Source organism: Hermetia illucens, chromosome 2 (assembly GCF_905115235.1).
Source record: "Hermetia illucens chromosome 2, iHerIll2.2.curated.20191125, whole genome shotgun sequence".
NCBI lineage: Eukaryota > Metazoa > Arthropoda > Insecta > Diptera > Stratiomyidae > Hermetia > Hermetia illucens.
This window is the reverse complement of record NC_051850.1, coordinates 13,034,954-13,052,672: the sequence shown is the minus strand read 5'-3', so window position 1 is coordinate 13,052,672 and position 17,719 is coordinate 13,034,954. Positions and strand designations below refer to the sequence as shown.

Below are 17,719 nucleotides of genomic sequence, written 5' to 3'. Positions count from 1 at the left end.
ACACGGCCAAGAGTTTGCAATTCTTCTTGCTAAGAACCCAAGTCTCCGAGGAGTACATGAGGACTGGCAAGATCATTGTCTTGTACAGTAAGAGCTTTGACCTTACGTTGACACGTTTCGAGCGGAACAGTTTTTGTAAGCTGAAATAGGCTCTGTTGGCTGACAACAACCGTGCGCGGATTCCCTCATCGTAACTGTTATCGGTTGTGATTTTCGACCCTAGATAGGAAAAATTATCAACGGTCTCAAAGTTGTATTCTCCTATCCTTATTCTTCCCGTTTGACCAGTGCGGTTTGATGTTGTTGGCTGGTTGGTTTTCGATGCTGACGTTGCCACCATATACTTTGCCTTGCCTTCATTGATATGCAGCCCAAGATCTCACGCCGCCTGCTCGATCTGAATGAAGGCAGTTTGTTCGTCTCGGGTGGTTCTTCCTATGATATCGATATCGTCAGCATAGGCCAGTAGTTGGGTGGACTTAAAGAGGATCGTACCTCTTGCATTTACCTCAGCATCTCAGATCACTTTCTCGTGGGCCAGGTTAAAGAGGACGCATGATAGGACACCCCCTTCTCGTAGACCGTTGTTGATATCGAATGGTCTTGAGAGTGATCCTGCTGCTTTTATCTGGCCTCGCACATTGGTCAGGGTCAGCCTTGTCAGTCTTATCAATTTTGCCGGGATACCGAATTCTCCCATGGCCATGTACAGTTTTATCCTGGCTATGCTATCATAGGCGGCTTTAAAGTCGATGAATAGATGGTGCAACTGTTGTCCATATTCCAACAGCTTTTCCATCGCTTGCCGCAGAGAGAAAATCTGATCTGTTGCAGATTTGCCTGGAGTGAAGCCTCTTTGCTATGGGCCAATTATGTTCTGGGCGTATGGGGCTGTCCGGCCTAGCAGGATAGCGGATAGATGGTACTCAGCAACGTGATACCTCTATAATTGCTGTACTGTGTGATATCTCCCTTTTTATGTATGAAACAGTTAATGCCTCGTTGCCAATCGTCAGGCATTGATTCGCTGTTCCATACCTTGAGCACAAGTTGATGAACCACTTGGTGTAACTGGTCGCCTCCATATTTAACCAATTCGGCTGTAATTCCATCGGCTCCTGGCGACTTATGATTTTTTAGCCGATGAATTGCACGGACTGTTTCTCTTAAACTTGATGGTCGCAGTATATACAGTCGTCTTCAGTTGGCGGGACCTCCAACTCGCTGATGTTCTGGTTGTTCAGTAGCTCATCAAAGTACTCAACCCATCGCTCTAAGATGCCCATTCTGTCGGAAATCAGATTTCCCTCTTTGTCTCGGCAGGATGAGCATCGAGGTGTATAAGGCTTCATCCTGCTGACTTGTTGGTAAAACTTGCGCGCCTGGTGCGGTTGCTCCCTGTACTTTTCGAGTTCACAGACTTGTTGGTTCTCACAGGCTTCCTTTTTCCGTCTGTGAAGTCGCTTCTCCGCTCGACGGAGTTCGTGATAAGTCTCTGCACGTGCCCGCGTTCTTTGAGAATGCGACATTACTCGGTATGCGACATTCTTCCGTTCCATTGCTAGCTTACATTCATTGTGAAACCAGCCGTTCCGACTTTTTTTGCGGCTGGGGCCAAATATCTTTGTGGCCGTATCAATGATAACGTCCTTCAGGTGGTTGTGAAGATCATTTGTTGATGCTTCATCTCCAGGACCTCTGTTGACTGCGGTTATTGCGATGTCGCGGAGGGCTTTGTTGTGGATGGCTTCAGTATTCACTCTCACCTGATTGTCAGAGGGGATTGTATGTGGTGTCGTAATTCGAGCTCAGAGCACCATGCCAACGGCGTTCAATCAGCACGTGGTCAATTTGGTTGAAAGTGGTCCCGTCTGGAGAGGCCCACGTATGTTTGTGAACCTCTTTCCGCGCAAACCAGGTACTTCCAACAACCATTTCGTGTGATGCTGCTAACTGGATAACGCGAAATCCGTTATCATTGGTATCCTTATGTATGCTATGGGAGCCAACGTATCGCCTGAATACTGGCTCCGTCCCTACTTGACTGTCGAAATCTCCAAGTATGATTTTGATATCATACTTGGGACAAGCATCGAGGGTCCGCTCAACTGCCTCGTAGAAGGTATCATTTTCCGACTCTGCAGTCTCCTCTGTAAGGGCGTGAACGTTTATGAGACTTATATTTCTAAACTTGCCTCGCAAACGCAGAGTGTATAGCCTTTCGCTTATATTTTCAAAGCCGATAACAGCAGGTTTCATTTTTTGGCTGACTAAGAAACCTACACCGAGCACATGGTTTACTGAATGACCGCTATAATATATGGTGTAGCCACTCTTCCTCAGAAAACCGGTCCCTGTCCATCGCATCTCTTGTAACGCGGTTATATCAGCCCTATATTGGGACAGGGTATCGGCTAGCTGCTTAGCAGCATTTTTTTTTTGGGGGAGGGTAGGTGAATGCATTTACGCACACAGTGTTGGACTCCCGATTCGGTACGTCGTCGGACTACCAACTAAACACCTCCCCATCGTCAGAGAGCTAGCCCGGAACCGTTTGTCACATTACTTCGGGCCAGCCCCCGAACTCTCCCGCCTTGCGGAGCCTTCAAATCAGGGAATTCCTTTCACCAACGGGAGGGGAGAGGAGGAAGGGAACTGTCAGTTCAAGGAACCCCCTGCCATCCGGCTCCTGCACCGGTCGAGTTCTATCTTCTTAGCAACGAGAAGGGCCCGAACGTAATGGGCAACACGGTTCCAGCTGTCAGCAGTCCTCAGCATCTCTTCCACAATGTTGTCTGGAGAGAGATCCCCTATGTTTAAATAGAGCTGGTGACGAACCCCATCCCACCTTCCACAAGAAAAAAAAGTGTGGTGGGCATCGTCCACAACTCCATTGCAAAACACACAATCCGGAGAACGCACCTTTCCAATCTTGTGCAGGTAAGACTGAAAACTTCCATGCCCACTTAAAAATTGGGTAAGGAAATAGTCAGTCTCACCATGCTTCCGATTCAGCCACGCACCTAAGTTACCGATGAGCCACGCAGTCCATCTGCCTCTAGTTTCATTTTGCCAAGAGAGCTGCCACTCGTCTAGAGTGTGTTGCCGTTCTTCGCGAGCAACTACCTCCCTTGGCTCATCTCCCTTGCGCTTGTATATGGCCTGACACTCCTTAGCAAGAAGGGCAACGGGGATAACTCCCGCGATCACCATCACGGCCGCTACAGAGACTGTGCGGTACGCAGACGCCACCCGTAAAGCTCCCCGTCCGTCAGCAGCATTCGGTCTGTACAGGGAGCGCACGTTCCATGAGAAAATATGCAAATCGTTAATCCGTTGTCGTTGTCGGGTTCTTCGTTGTAAGATCCATCCTGTCCCAGGCTCCTTTCGTGGCTTCGTAACATCGGTTTTCCGTGTGGGGTTGTCAGCCCTACCCCTACCCCGTTTTTAGGCGCGGGAGACTCGCCTTCATCCTTCTCCGTCTGCAGTTTTTTCATAAGGAAAGAACTCCTAGCGATTACCACATGGAGGTGGAGATAGGGTTTGGTAGTAGAGCTGTTGGTGTTGGTTCAGCAGGCGTTTCCCAGGTTTTATGCTCCATCGTGGGTGCCAATCCACGTTTCGCCCTGGGACCTATACTACTTTTTGACCGCCTCTTTTTTCTCTCTTTTTCTTCAGCCTTTTCTTTAACCAGTGTTTAATTTTCTATTTGCAGAGAACCATATGAGCCGAAACCAATATTGGGGTCAACTTTAACTGTGTTACGTGGGCGAAGTGTTCCGATGGACTTGGTGCGCGTCGAGACACGATCCGAGGTAACATTTCCATACGTACCACCTTGAACTCTGAAATTAACTTCTTCTTAAACATTTCAGATTATGTTCTCCTTCCTATCGGTCGGTTGGGGACTCATAGCGGACATCGATATCGAAAGCGAACCATTAAGGCCAATCGGACCACAAAGGTTCACAGTTTGGTCACTCCATCGACTCATAAGCCTGCGAACGTATCATGGAAGAATCTCATACGCCCTTGCTAATTGCGAATTATCCAATCATAACTCCGGCGTAGCTACAAACAAATTAAATGCCCTGAAACACAGTATAAGTTGCAACACGGCTCTAGACTGTCCCGAGTGTCATGGCGAAGGTGACTGTGAAACTTGTGATACAGGATTTGGAGATATTCTATCATTGGAAACAACAAGCGGGACAAATTCATTCCGGCCGCGTGGTGATAGCTGGTATTCGGCGACATCCCGACGAAGTACATATTTTTCGGCATCCGAAAGCGTATATCAAAGCATAAATGATAAACATTCCGAGCCTGATAGCAGTTTCAAATATGATAAATCTACAGCCCAAATGTTTGGACCCGCCTCAACTATCCCAGCTTTAACGGCACCAGTACCTAGCACATGGAAGAGCGAAGAAGGAGAATTCGTCCTTGTCCACACGGCATATCAGACTCACTTAGGATCAGATTGCTTTTTCGCTCCTCATTCAAAACTCAACGATGGTATCATTTGGCTTGTGATTATTCGGGCGGGGGTATCACGATCGCAACTGTTAAGTTTTTTATTAGGCTTAAGTTCAGGGACGCATATTCCTGAGACGAAAAGTCCTTTTATCGAAATCATTCCAGTGACGGCATTTAGGTTTGAACCGAGCGGTACACAAGGTAATATAACCGTCGATGGTGAAAGTGTAGAATATGGACCCATACAGGGTGAAGTATTTCCAGGGATTTCTAGGGTAATGGCACCTGTATTTTCGTAATTCTAATCCTTTGAAGTGCACAAGCACAACTAGCGGAATTCATATGAAATGTATTGAGGGTTGTATCCACTGCGAATTGGAAAGACTTGCTGAAATGTTTCCAATGCATTTCCGCGCTTTGTACTTAACATTTTTAGTTCTCGAAGACGAAGTTTACGTTTTTTTCTAGGAGAACATATCCAGAATGGAGAGATGCATTCAGTTGCTGAGTTTAAACTAAGTTACCATTTTACGTCCCATGCTAATGGCAGTAAATAACGCTTCATTTTTTTTCTGAAAATTGAGTTTTTTTGTTGCATTTTAGTTCTAAATCCTAGAAATGTTGCAGTAATATATCCATCTTGAAACATATCAATCACCCACTGTTGTATCTATCATGCACACGCTCTCTAGATTGTATACAAATCAAAGTGCGCTATAAACAATAAGATAAATAATAAACAGTTATAAGTTGCAGGCAATTATCAGTAGCAGTAATTTCTGGCAGATAATTATCTCTCAGATGAAAGATATTGAAAAATTAAGATTATTATTTTTTCCACAATACTTGGTGATAGTATATCAGTTAATTTTGAGAACCTAGTCTAAGAATATTCACACAATGCTAGCGGCTCGATAGTCTAACGTCGAGGCTGATTGGAAACTAGTCGCGCTTGAGAAGGTCGCAAGATACAGCAATATTATCTACATGTTTTGGTTCGAATTGAATTGGCTTGAAACCGCGTTGCAAACTAAATTCATTACCAGTAAACACCGGCAAAAACAGCTTTGTACATCGTAAGTGATTCCATCCATGTGTTTTTAGCTTTATTTTAACTTCATGGGTCAATGAGGATTTTTTTGTACAGATTTTTTACGGTCCATGGAGCCGCCCACCATATTTATCATATTCTTGCACTTCCTCTCTGCTACTGCTATGTCAGCACATTTTAATTGGTACTTGAAACTCGGCGTCTTCTTTAAAAATATTCAAGATATAATTACAAAACTTTAGAAATCTAGACGCAGCACTCAGCCTACAAGACTTCGACGAGAACTTAGTTCAGAGCGCTCGGCATACCGATGGCTGGGATTTTCTTAACTCAGATGTGGGCGGGGTTAAGTGTAAACCTTCTTTGTGTTGAATTTTTTTTGCTAATTTTTTTCTTTCTAAGTTGGTACATTCCGGCCATTTTTAGCAAGGAAATGTTCCACGCGGTCCACGACTTAGCGCATCCAGGCATCAGGACAACAAATCAGCTAGTCACCGAGAAATACTTCTGGTCCTCCATGAACAAGGATGTCAACTCCTGGGCCAGAGAGTGCATCGCATGCCAGAATTGTAAAGTCACCAGGCATGTAAGAAAAGAAGTGGGCTCATTCCCCCGCACTACCAAGCGGTTCCACACCATACACCTCGACATCGCACGGTTACAAGTATTGCCTTACAATCATCGTACTCCTGCAGTGCCATCAGACTCCGTGAGTCCGGATGCTGGGCAGCGAAGTCCTACGGCCACAGCAACATTCTAGATGAAATACCTCGAGAAATCTGGGCATCCCCCACGGACTATGTCACACGCAAGCTGAACTTCACGAGAACCTGTGCTGTGGACCTTCCAACCAGGGCAAAGTGGAAAACTGGCGGCGTGTTGCAAGACTATGACACGGTATTCTTTACGGACGGATCAAAGATGGCCTATAGAGTCGGCGCGGGGGTTTTCTCGAATACACACGGTGTATCCAAGTCGTATGGTCTCCCAGGTTTCACCAGTGTATTCCAGGCGGAAGTACTGGCGATATTGGAAGTCTGTCGATGACTGGAGCGTGATTCGAGCCCCAAGCGTAACATACCCATTCTGACCAACAGCCAAGCGGCCATCAAGGCCTTGTACTCAACGACGACATCTTCCCGGTTGGTGGGGCAGTGCAGAGACACGCTCAACCATCTTTTTTTTTTCCCCCGATGGAAGGTGGAAAGCTTCAAAAGGTACCGCAGGCTCCTGCCACACGGTTATGTGGGACTCTTACCCACTAAAACCACCTCCTTCCCCTTCCACTCTCCCCGCGGGACTCCCATTTGGTATTACGTCGCGGGGCTGGATCAGAATTTATTCTGCGCTCATGTCAACATTCGTGTTCCTCTCGTGTTCTTTCTTTCGGATGACTTCCTCCTGCCTAAGCTTCTTTCCGATGGCTGTAATCACTTTTTCAACTTCGGTCCATATCCCCTTGGCTTTTACCATAAGTTCCATGATATTTAGGGGAATGAGCGGGCTGACGGATTGGCCAGGCAAGGCTCTGCTCTTGGCAGTCCCTCGGGGAATACAGTCGGTGTTCCGCTGGCGGCTGTCGGGGGCCGAGTCTACTCGCATTACCTAGCAGCCGCGGGCCTGAGATGGCGAAGGATTACAAGCTGTGCCAAATCAAGGAGAATTTGGCCCGCTTATAACATAGCCCGATCACGAGAGCTCCTGTGCCAGACGCGTGCAAATGCATTCAAGATTACGGCGGTCTGCACGGGGCACTGGCCCATAGGGGACCATGCCGCTAGGCTCGGCTTACCCTACAACTCACATTGCCGAAGCTGTGGCGAAGGAAGAGAAACCCTCATGCACTTTCTCTGCGATTGCCCAGCTCTGGCTCGAGTCAGGTTGCGGACACTGAGTAAACCATTCTTTGGGGACCTCAATGAGATTTCTAGCTGCAGGGTCGGAGAGCTGCTTTCCTTCGTGAATGCTACGGGCTGGCTCTGAAGATCCGAGCCAGCTGGACTCTGCTTCCCTGTCCCTATAGCAACAGTCACGGTCTTAGGAGTTTGTGGCATCAAAACGGCGCACCAATGCGCTGATTGGGCTCCTCGGAGCGGCCATTGATACCTACCTACCTACCTACAATCATCGAGAGGTTTACGCGGTGGCGTCAGGCAATACCTCTGAAGGACATTACGGCGCAATCTTGTGCCGAAGCCCTCTGTCGAGAGTGGATCCCTTGTTTTGGCGTCCCTGCAGTGGTCATCACTGACCAGGGAATGCAATTTGAGTCCACCCTTTTGTCGGAGTTAGGAAAACTCCTGGGTTTCAAACGCCAGCGGACTAGGGCATACCACCCGCAATCCAATGGGATGCTAAAACGTTGACACCGGACGCTGAAAGCCGCCATTATGGCACGCGACGATCCGTCCTGAACTCAAGTCTTGCCTCTCATTCTACTCGGCCTGTGAACAACCCACCGAGAGGAATTTGCTGCCAGCCCCGCGGAGCTGGAATACAAGGAGAACCCAAGGCTCCCAAGTGATCCGGTGTTCGACAACTGATCGGGTCTCACAGAGTCGGGATTGCTGCGTTTGCTAAAGGACAATCTTCGACGCATCAAAGCCACACCTCCGACCCGACACTCGTCCGCGCCTGTCTGTGCGCCCAAGGAGCTGGACACGTGTACATACGTCTTGGTCAGGACGGATACCGTCCGGAAGCTGCTGCAGCCTCCATACGAAGACCCGTACCGTGTTCTCGAGCGGGGAGAGCATTTCTTTCAGCTTGAGATCGGAGGACACAAAAAGGCGGTCTTCCTATCCAGGCTGACGCCCGTGTGAGCCCCAAAACAACATCGCGTTCGCTTCGCAGAATGATGGGGGTTCCGGGTTCCGTCGCTGAAACCCCTAGGTTCCATCTGGGGGCGGAATGATATGCCGCAACAGGATTAACAACATTCGAAATAGCGGATAGATGACGCCGTCGGTGCTCTCCGTGGCTTTTTATAACTCGCCACGGTAGAGGAGAGCCAGCGGTTAAAAAGTTCCGTTGGTTGGAGAGAGAGGGACCGCGTGGAAAACCAACCGGTCTATTCTGCTCCAACCGTCATACAGTGTACACGCAGTCGCGAGTATCGAATTTTTTAACTAAAAAAGAAAAATATTTTACTCGCCTTGTTTTCAGCTGGCTTTGCTTTTCGCTCGTTACCTTTCTCGGTGAATTTGATGTTTTCGAAGTATTCGTAAGACATATTCAGTTCCTAATCTTCAAGCAAAGTCGAAACACTCCAAGTGCCAGGCTCATCGATTAGTGTAGATTCACAGCAACGTCATGGATCGTACGGAGCAATAATAAGAGCCGTGTACAAAGGAGAATTTGTTGTTGTGCAGCGGAGACAGCGTTGTGCCCGGAGTTCAATTGAAGTGAATAAAGTATTTTTTTCCAAAGTTCCTAAGCATATTTGAATCATGCATTATGGCCGAAGTATTTCCCACCCACCCTTCTTCATATCGCTTTACCTGGCTTTAAACGGGTCATCCCGTGTGTCGGATCAGAGAAATCGAATCCCCATCTATGCAAAAGGGGAGTGTACATTTTTTTTTACTAAGTATAGTAATGTAGAGTATCAAATGAAAGGTCTCGATTAGTACTTTCCAAAACCAATATTAATTTTGACTTTGGTAGCAAAGGTTAGGAGTGCGGCAGTCCGGAAAGGGTCAGTTGCTTCAAGGACTCGTTCTCAGAAACTATTCAACGCTAATATCTAAAAAGAAATATAGAGAACCATACGCATGATGCAAGGTTTGCATGGATCGCTTTGTAGATTGTGTTTTTAGCTTGATTCCGGGATTCCTCGACATTTTAAATAGTAGGCTATCGTGTAAATGAGATCATTTCTTTTCTCACGAAATCATCATCATCATCAACAGCACAACAACCGGTATCCTGTCTAAGCCTGCCTTTATACCGAACTTTAAATATCCCGGTTTTGCGTCAAGGTGTACCAATTCAATATCGTTAAGAGCTACCTGGCCTGCTGTTCTATTGTCATGGTTTCATCTCAGGCAGGCGTTTACGCATAAAGTATTGGACTCCGACAACAGTATGCTTTCAAGCTAGCAACTAAACTCCCCCCCCCTCATCAGAGAAGTACCATGGAATCGTTTGACGCATTTATCTGGGCTAAACCTTCCGCTTTCCCGGCTTTGGGAGTAAGGAAATCCTTTTCACCAACGGGAGGGGAGGAGAGGTTGGGAGTTGTTAGTTCAGGTAGCCCCTTGCTATGCGATCCCTTCGCTGATCAGGTTCAATTTTCTTCGCAATAAGAAGAGCCTGAACATAAAGCGCAATACGACTCCAGGTGCCAGTGCACATCAGCATCTTACAATGTTGTCTGGAGAGAAATCCCCTCTGTCTGCGTAAAACTGCTGAGCCATCCCACCTTTCACAAGAGAAAAAAGGTGTGTTCGACGTCGTCCGCGATTCCATTGGAGAAAAAACAATCTGGAGATCGCACCTTCCCAATCCTGTGCAGGTAGGACTGAAAACCTCCATGCTCGATTGGAGGTTGGGTAAGGAAGTAATCAATCTCCCCGTGCGTTTGGTTCAGCCACGGATCTTTGTCGGTGAGCAGCGCAGTCCATCTGCCTCTTGCTCATTTTGCCAAGAAAGTTGCCTATTCGGTAAAGGTGCGTCGACATTGTTCACGGGCAACCACCTGTCTTAAGTTTTCACCTTTACAGCTGTAGATAGCTTTGCGCTCCTTGGCAAGGATCACCATCACTACCGGTTCTGAGACTGTCCGATAAACAGATGCAACTCGCAAAGCTCTACGGATTTGCTCTTGAGCAAAACGCTTATGATGCACCTCCTTGTCAAGTGCATCAGCCCATACCTCCGCGGCATAGGACAAAACAGACTACGTTGCTCCCATAAGAAGACGTCTCCTAGTAGATATAGGGCCCCAACATTCACCATTCGCTGACTCATGGCCAACACTCCAGCTGCAGCCTTGCCCGCTGTTGCTTTGATTTGCTCGATAAAGCTTACCTTCGAGTCGAGCATTAAACCAAGATATTTAACCGCTGGTTTTGCCTCTATAGTCAACTCGCCGATCGGACGCAGGTTCGGGATTCCCTTTCCAGTCAAAATGACTACTTTGGTTTTTTTCTAGCTTTTTTTAAGCTGAAATCATGCGCAGTCATCCATTCGCTTATCCGTCGCATCAATATGCCAAGTCTGCTTTGTACCTGTTCAAAAGTGCGTCCGGCAACAAGCGCCCCAATGTCCAGGCATGACTCTTTGGGCATATCGAGTCTCAGCAGACTATGATAAGAAGCGTTCCAGAGGTCCGGTCCTAGGATGGATCCCTGTGCTATTTCCGACGTAATTTCCATCCTCCCTTGGCCCTCTAGCGTGTCATAGATCATTGAGTGGTCTTTCAGATAATTCCTCAAAATACGCAAGAGATAACTTGGAACGTGGAATGAGTTTTCTAATCTCCGGCATGCAGTCTTCCTGTCCGGTCCCTTGCAAGTTACTGATGTGTGTCCGTATTCCAGACACCTGCAGCATTTGATGCGGATTACTCGCATTCGTACCCTGCATACTACCCATCCAATTTTGATTTTCCCGCTGCCGAGGAGTTCCTTCACACATTGCTCGGGGACTTCCACCACGCTGAGTGTTTGGCCTCGAGCCTTTACAGAGGTGATGCCTATCCGGGCGTTGGTTACCTCTGGATATTCACGCTTTTTGGCCTCTTCCACTTTGACGTTTTCTGTGAGGTAGTCAAGATCTCGGGTATCTAGAGAGCACATAGACTCTAGACTAGAAACAAGAGCCTTTTCCCCCAATAAACCCTTGATCGCTTCGCAGAACATACTCTTGCGAGTCATCTTCAGGCCCACTTCGACGAGGACCCCCCTCCACCCTTTGTTTTCCATATGGAAGACACCTCTGCTGCGTTTCATCCTATATAAAAGACGTCACTAAGGACTTCCATAAATGTTTTGCCTCCCGTCGGCTTAATGAGAAGAGCCGACGGTCTAATCCTTCTTTGTTTTTTCGTCTTTTCTGCTGCTGACTTTCGCTTGGTAGCTGCCTTGTTTTTGGACAGACGGGTCTCTGGTGGCGTAACTAGTTGTTTGCTTTTATCTCTCTTCTGCTTCTTTTTTTTGAGCCCTGGAAACTACTTTGATAAAGTCTCCTTCAGGCTCGTCGTCCTCTTTCCGGGAAGTGCAGCTGTTTCTGTTTCCCAAGCGTCTTCCGCTGCTCTTCACGTTCGCATGTAGAAGGAGGTGCGATCCAGTAGCGCCTCCAGTTTCATCAGCCTATTTTTGACGCCTTTGCTGACGTTCCTCTGGAGGATCACATCACCCCATCGACGTCGCCAGAGGACTGTCGACGGCTCCGGAGACTCCCAGTGTGTGTCTTATGCTTCTGAATAATCGTCACAAACAGGAATCAAAAATAGAAAGATCCAAGACAAAGGACTTTAATTTTTTCCCTCCGGGAACTCATATTAGAGTCGCACAAAAAGCTTTCTTTTAATAACCAATTATGAGGTGTGGCCATGTGCATTATATCATCAAGGGTCCTACTTCTGCCATTTATGTCCTTCTCTTCGTGGTTAGTTAAGCAGATGATGTGAATATTTTCAGATGCGTGTGATTTTGTTGTGTATTTTGTGTTGTCACTTTCATGGTCGCTGTAGATTTTCGAAAAATTCCTGGTTCCTGAACCCATCAAGCGTCGGTATATGCTTGCCACACAACATTCTAACTAACTTCGATGGAGATAATCGATCAATCGCATTTCAGATAGGATACGTTCAGATTATTTAAAAATGGCATGGATTTCGCTAGACCAAATAACATTTCGCTATCAAATAAGCCAAAGGCATTTAATTATTTAATTGTTTCGCGTTTATCTTTGCTTTGATTCGACTTTCTTCCATGCGTACACACAATTGTACAAAAAATCGGTTGTTATTGTTACGAATTTTCAAATTATTGATATTAGACATTCGTGGGTATACCGTAAGCGTTTATTAACATAAAATCAGGTACTTAATCCAATCTAGTTGTAAAATATCGAAGGTTGTACATTCAGAACGTGGTAGCGAGTTAAGTTTATTTAAGTTTAGTCCTAAGACTTGTTAGTACATATATACATATATCAGCGTAGCAGACAATTGATAGGATCAATATTTATTGAAATTCCGAACGAACGCATTTTGTTATGGGTGCACAATAATATTTCTGGTGATTTTTAGCGAATCAATTTTGCATTTAACGCATTTAATGAAAAGTTGCTTGAAATTTTCAACGTTTTAATGTTTGCATTAGCGAAATTTTTGCAAGTTTAGCTTGAGAAAAAAAAGTGATTAACTGAAAAGTTCGAAATTTTTGCGATATTCCACGATTATGTAATATTTATCATTCGATTATTTTCTGTGGCCAATTATTCTTAAATATACTCATGTAAAATTGTGCGATAGTTTTGTGATTGAGAAATTATAATAAAAACTTTCGAGCATTCAATTTGGGTCTTTTCAATTACTCTCCCATGTTAGATTGTCAAAAGCTTTAATTTGTTGTCGCTCCGTTCTGTGTATAATGCGGCATATTGTCAAAAAGGGCAATAGGATCGCAAGACTAGGTGTTGTGAAGAAAAGGAAATAAGAAGTTGTTACGATGGAAGCAAGAGTTGCATCACCTTGACATCAAAACTGTCACCAACGCTGTCAACCAACCAAACTCCCTTAACAGGTTTACCAGTCGTGAATACCGGCTACGCGTGATAATATATGGAACCAGACAGCACGCGCTGTACCTAACCCAAATTCTAGCAGTTGGACGAAATGAGGGCCAAATATTATCTACCTGTCAGGACATAGAGATTTTACTCATTACTCAATAGTCAAAAAAACTGAACCCACCCGAGGTAAACTATTCTATACGAGGCGGGTAGGTACCACCGTAAATTTCCTCACCAAGGGAGCTAAACTGCCAAATGGCTTAATCCATACGCTTGTGGGGTGGACTGGAAAGGACTAGCACTGAGCTGATTCTGGTACCTATGCGACGAGTGGCCCCCGTCATCCTTTCCTCTTCATGTGGGGGGGGAGGGGTCCGATGATATGGTGACCCTGCGGCGGTCCACCCCAACCTGATTATTCACAGCCTGCCGCTTCAAACATAATGGGAGGAGAACACTAGCTGGGCCGCCGCAAGGTCACCATGTCATCTGGCCCCCAAGAAGAGGAAAGGAAGACGGGGGCCACTCATTGCGCAGGTAACCGAAAAGTGCCTTTCCCCCCATCTTTTAAGGTTTTCATCTACCGGGTTTGATAGTATTAGGATCAGAGCTTCCTTCGCTTGCGAATACTCTGATGCCTAAACGAATTAAGGAGGAGGAGCTTAACGCTCAAAGCAGGACTCTTCAGCAGATTCCTCTGCTTAGCCGGCTGAAACTATTGCCAAGGTGTCTGAGAGGAAGATTTAGAAAGAAGTGGAAGGGACCTTGTCCTTCTACTTGTCCATCTGAAGCTCAGGAGCTCCACCTTGTAAATGTTTGCCTAGGAGTTAGCCCAAATGTAGGGTTCATCGTAACAAGGTATGTTCACTGGAACGGAAAAGTGAAGTTAATTCAGCCCAAGTTCAGAAGTTCGCCCTATGGAAACCTTCGTAATAATGGATGTATTACAGACAAGACTGGTCATTAATAATATAAGCGCAGGGTGACCAAATCATATATGATTGCATGAAGCAGCTTTGTGTCAGCTCAGATAAATGGCCTAAAGAGTGTTCCTGCAAATTCTATATTGATGAGTTCGACAACACGGTTTGCCAGCTAGCTTTCCTACGCTCAAGTAATTGCTGATGATTAATAGAAATCCAGCGAAGCGCAGTTTATTGTTAGCTTTTGCATAAATATAGGTGACACCGACCAATAACTCCGCCATGCTAATAACATATTATGCTGGTCCCAAGCCCAGGTAAAGGAAGAGGGTTTGGGGCAACGTACTTTGTACTATCATCAGTAAAACAAAAACAAAATGCTGAGATCAGGGAAAGAGATAAATAAGGTATAGTTGGAGTTATTCCACTATGCAAAATCCCGTGAGAGGTCGACCAAGGAAATGCATCCATTGTCGTTAGAAACAAGATGATCGGATCGAGTAACAAACCTCGGAAAAATGCTAGGGCGTCCACCACAGTCAACGTGGCAGGACAGTCCCCGGTATTGTTGCGAAATGAGCAAGGGTTCTTGACGCATGGGCGGCGTCAGGACGTAAGTAAGTTAGTCCGAACAAAACAAATAGGTATTTGCGCGCTAAATGTTGGCACCCTAACTGGAAATACCGAGGAACTCGCAAGATACCTTTCGGAAAAGGCGCATTGATATCTGCGCTCTGCAAGAAACCCGATGGTCTGGTGCCAAAAGCTGCGACATTGAACGCGAACACGTTAAAAATGGCTACAAACTTCTCTATTTTCGTAGCCCACACACTCAATATGGTGTTGGCATTGCCATCTCAGAGGGTTTCCGTGATGCCTTTAAAGAAGTCGAACGATTTGATGATCGGCTGATCAAATTCGTCATCATATCAACTGATCACACTATTCACTTCTTCACCGCGCACGCACCACAAGCAGGTCGGCCTGATGCCAAGAAAGATGCCTTCTGGCAACTTCTCGATGAAAATATTTGTCACGTGCCTGCTGACTATATCATCGTTGCCTGCGACCTTAATGGTCATGTGGGTGAAAAAGCAGACGGTAAAAAGTGCCATGAAGAGAAAGGGGTTCGGAGCGCGCAATGAGGATGGCGAGCGTATAATCGATTTTGCGGACACACATGACCTTGTACTTATGAATACATGATTCATCGAACGTTGTTTCATCTTCCTACATTTTATAGTGGGAACGGTGAAATGCAAATCGACTTTATTCTCATAAGACGCCGACATTTTACCACTGTCACTGATTACAAAACCGTTTCCTATAAGACCATCGCACCTCAACATCAGCCGTTGATTGGCATCCTGCGAATTAAGTCACCGATAAAACAAAGGGAGGAACGTACTGGCCCGCCGCACATTAAATGGTGGCGATTTCGTCAGAAGAAAGAAAAAATTATCTCATTTACGCGATTACCGACCATTACGAATGTGGAAGAATCGTGCAAGCAAAGAAAGCGATCGCTGTCACCCGAGCGGACCATTACAAAAATCTTTACGATAAACTGGAGATCCGGGCGAGAGAAATCTGTATCGACTCGCCAAAAGCCGAAACGAACGTACACAGGATATCGAACACTTCTTTTGCGTTTATGACAAGAACAGTACTTTGCTTACCAATCGTCAAGCCGCGACGGATAGATGGCAAGAATACTTCGAGCAGATTTGATCGGCGGAATGATCGGCTCATGTAGCACAGTCAAACTGAATCTGAATGAAACCGAATTTTTGACGACCGATCCCCATGAAACAGGCGATAAGGGAAAACTGCGAGATAGGTTTTGTTGATACTATGGTCACGTAATTCATGCCAACGAGAATTCACTTGCCAGGATTGGTCTGAACATCGAGGTCGATGGAAAACGACCAAAAGGCAGTCCGAAACAACGGTGGCTTGGCTGGCTGGATGGGGATTTAGAAGCCTCAAGATTGCATCCAGATCCGGCATCTGATAGGGTCAAATGGCGAGGCGGATCACGATCAGCCGACCCCGCTTGTGGACGGGACAAAGGCCGAAGAAGAAGGTTACTTTATTTCGAGCCTGAAGGCTTCTAAGGCGCCGAGGTCCACCAAATCGATATCCCTGAAAGATATCTGGCGTCCTCGCCTACACCATCGTACCAACTGAGGCAGTTTCTGCCTCGTCTTCTTTTTCTACCAAAGATGTTGCTCTTATAGACCTTTTGGGCTAGATCATCCTCATCGATAAGGATTGAGTGACCCGCCCACCCCAACCTATTGAGACGAATTTTATCCACAACAAGACGGGAAATGGTATCACTCATAGGGTTCGTCCTTATGTAGGCTGCGGAATCGTCCTTCCTCATGTAGAGGGCCAAAAATTCTTCGGAGGATTCTTCTCTCGAACGCGGCCAAGAGTTCGCAATTTTTCTTAAAGAAAAAGAACACAAGTTTCCCGGAAATACATGAGGACTAGCACGGTCATTGTCTTGCACAGTGAGAGCTTTGACTCTATGGTGAGACGTTTCGAGCGAAACAGTTTTTATTAGCTGAAATAAGCTCTGCTGGCTGCCAACAACCGTGCGTGCAAGCCGATGAATTGCACGGACTGTTTCTGCTATACTTGGTGGTGGCAGTAGTCAGTAGTAATAAGTTAGCCCGTCGTCTTTAATTGGTGGGGCCTCCAACTCACCGATACTCTGGTTGTTGAGCAGTTCATCAAAATACTCAACCTATTTCTCCAATATACCCATTCTGTCGAAAATCAGATTCCTCTCTTTGGCTTAGTAGGATGACAATCGAGGTGTGTAAGGCTTCATCCTGCTAATTTGTTGGTAAAACTTCCGCGCCTGGTGCGGTTGCTCCCTGTACTTTTCGAGTTCACAGACCTATTAGTTCTCCCAGGCTTCCTTTTTCCTCTGTGAAGTTGCTTCTCCGCTAGAAGAGGTCGTGATTGCGTCTCTGCACGTGTCCGCATTTTTTGAGAATGCAATATTACTCGGTTTGCGGTATTCTTCGGTTCCGTTGCTAGCTTACTTTCATCATCGAACCAGCCATTCTGCCTTTTGTGGCCGTATTTGTGATAACGTTTTTCAAGTAATTCAATCATTTGTTGATGCTTCATCTCCAGGATTTTTGTTGAATGCGATTATTGCGGCACCCATTTCCCCCTTATGGATGTCGTCAATGTTAACTCTCACCTGATTTTCAGAGGGCATTCCAGGCGATGTCGTTATTCGAGCCCGGATCACCATGCCCACGAGATGGTGACCCGAGTCTATATGTTCTGATATTCGTCAAGGCTGAAAAGTCGCGGTGTTCAATCAACACGTGGTCAATTTAGGCTGCTATAATATATGGTGTGGTGGCTCTTCTCTAGAAAACTGGTCCCTGCCAACGCATCTCCGGCAACGCTGTTACATCAGTTCTATACTAGGACAGGGTATCGCCCACTGCTGGGCATCATTCGATCTGTAGAGGGAGCGCACGTTTCATGAGAA

General features: G+C 46.2%; 1 protein-coding gene across 1 annotated transcript in view; it reads left to right on the top strand.

The window, feature by feature from the left end:
- LOC119648296 (sphingosine kinase 2-like) overlaps positions 1-5,231 on the top strand; it is an 80,830-nt gene extending 75,599 nt beyond the window's left edge. Inside the window, exons 2-3 of the mRNA XM_038049955.1 lie at positions 3,716-3,815; positions 3,876-5,231. Coding sequence (XP_037905883.1) covers positions 3,716-3,815; positions 3,876-4,778 — 1,003 coding nt within the window. The 3' untranslated portion in view covers positions 4,779-5,231. The remainder of the gene's footprint in view (positions 1-3,715; positions 3,816-3,875) is intronic.
- Positions 5,232-17,719: the final 12,488 nt, after the last annotated feature.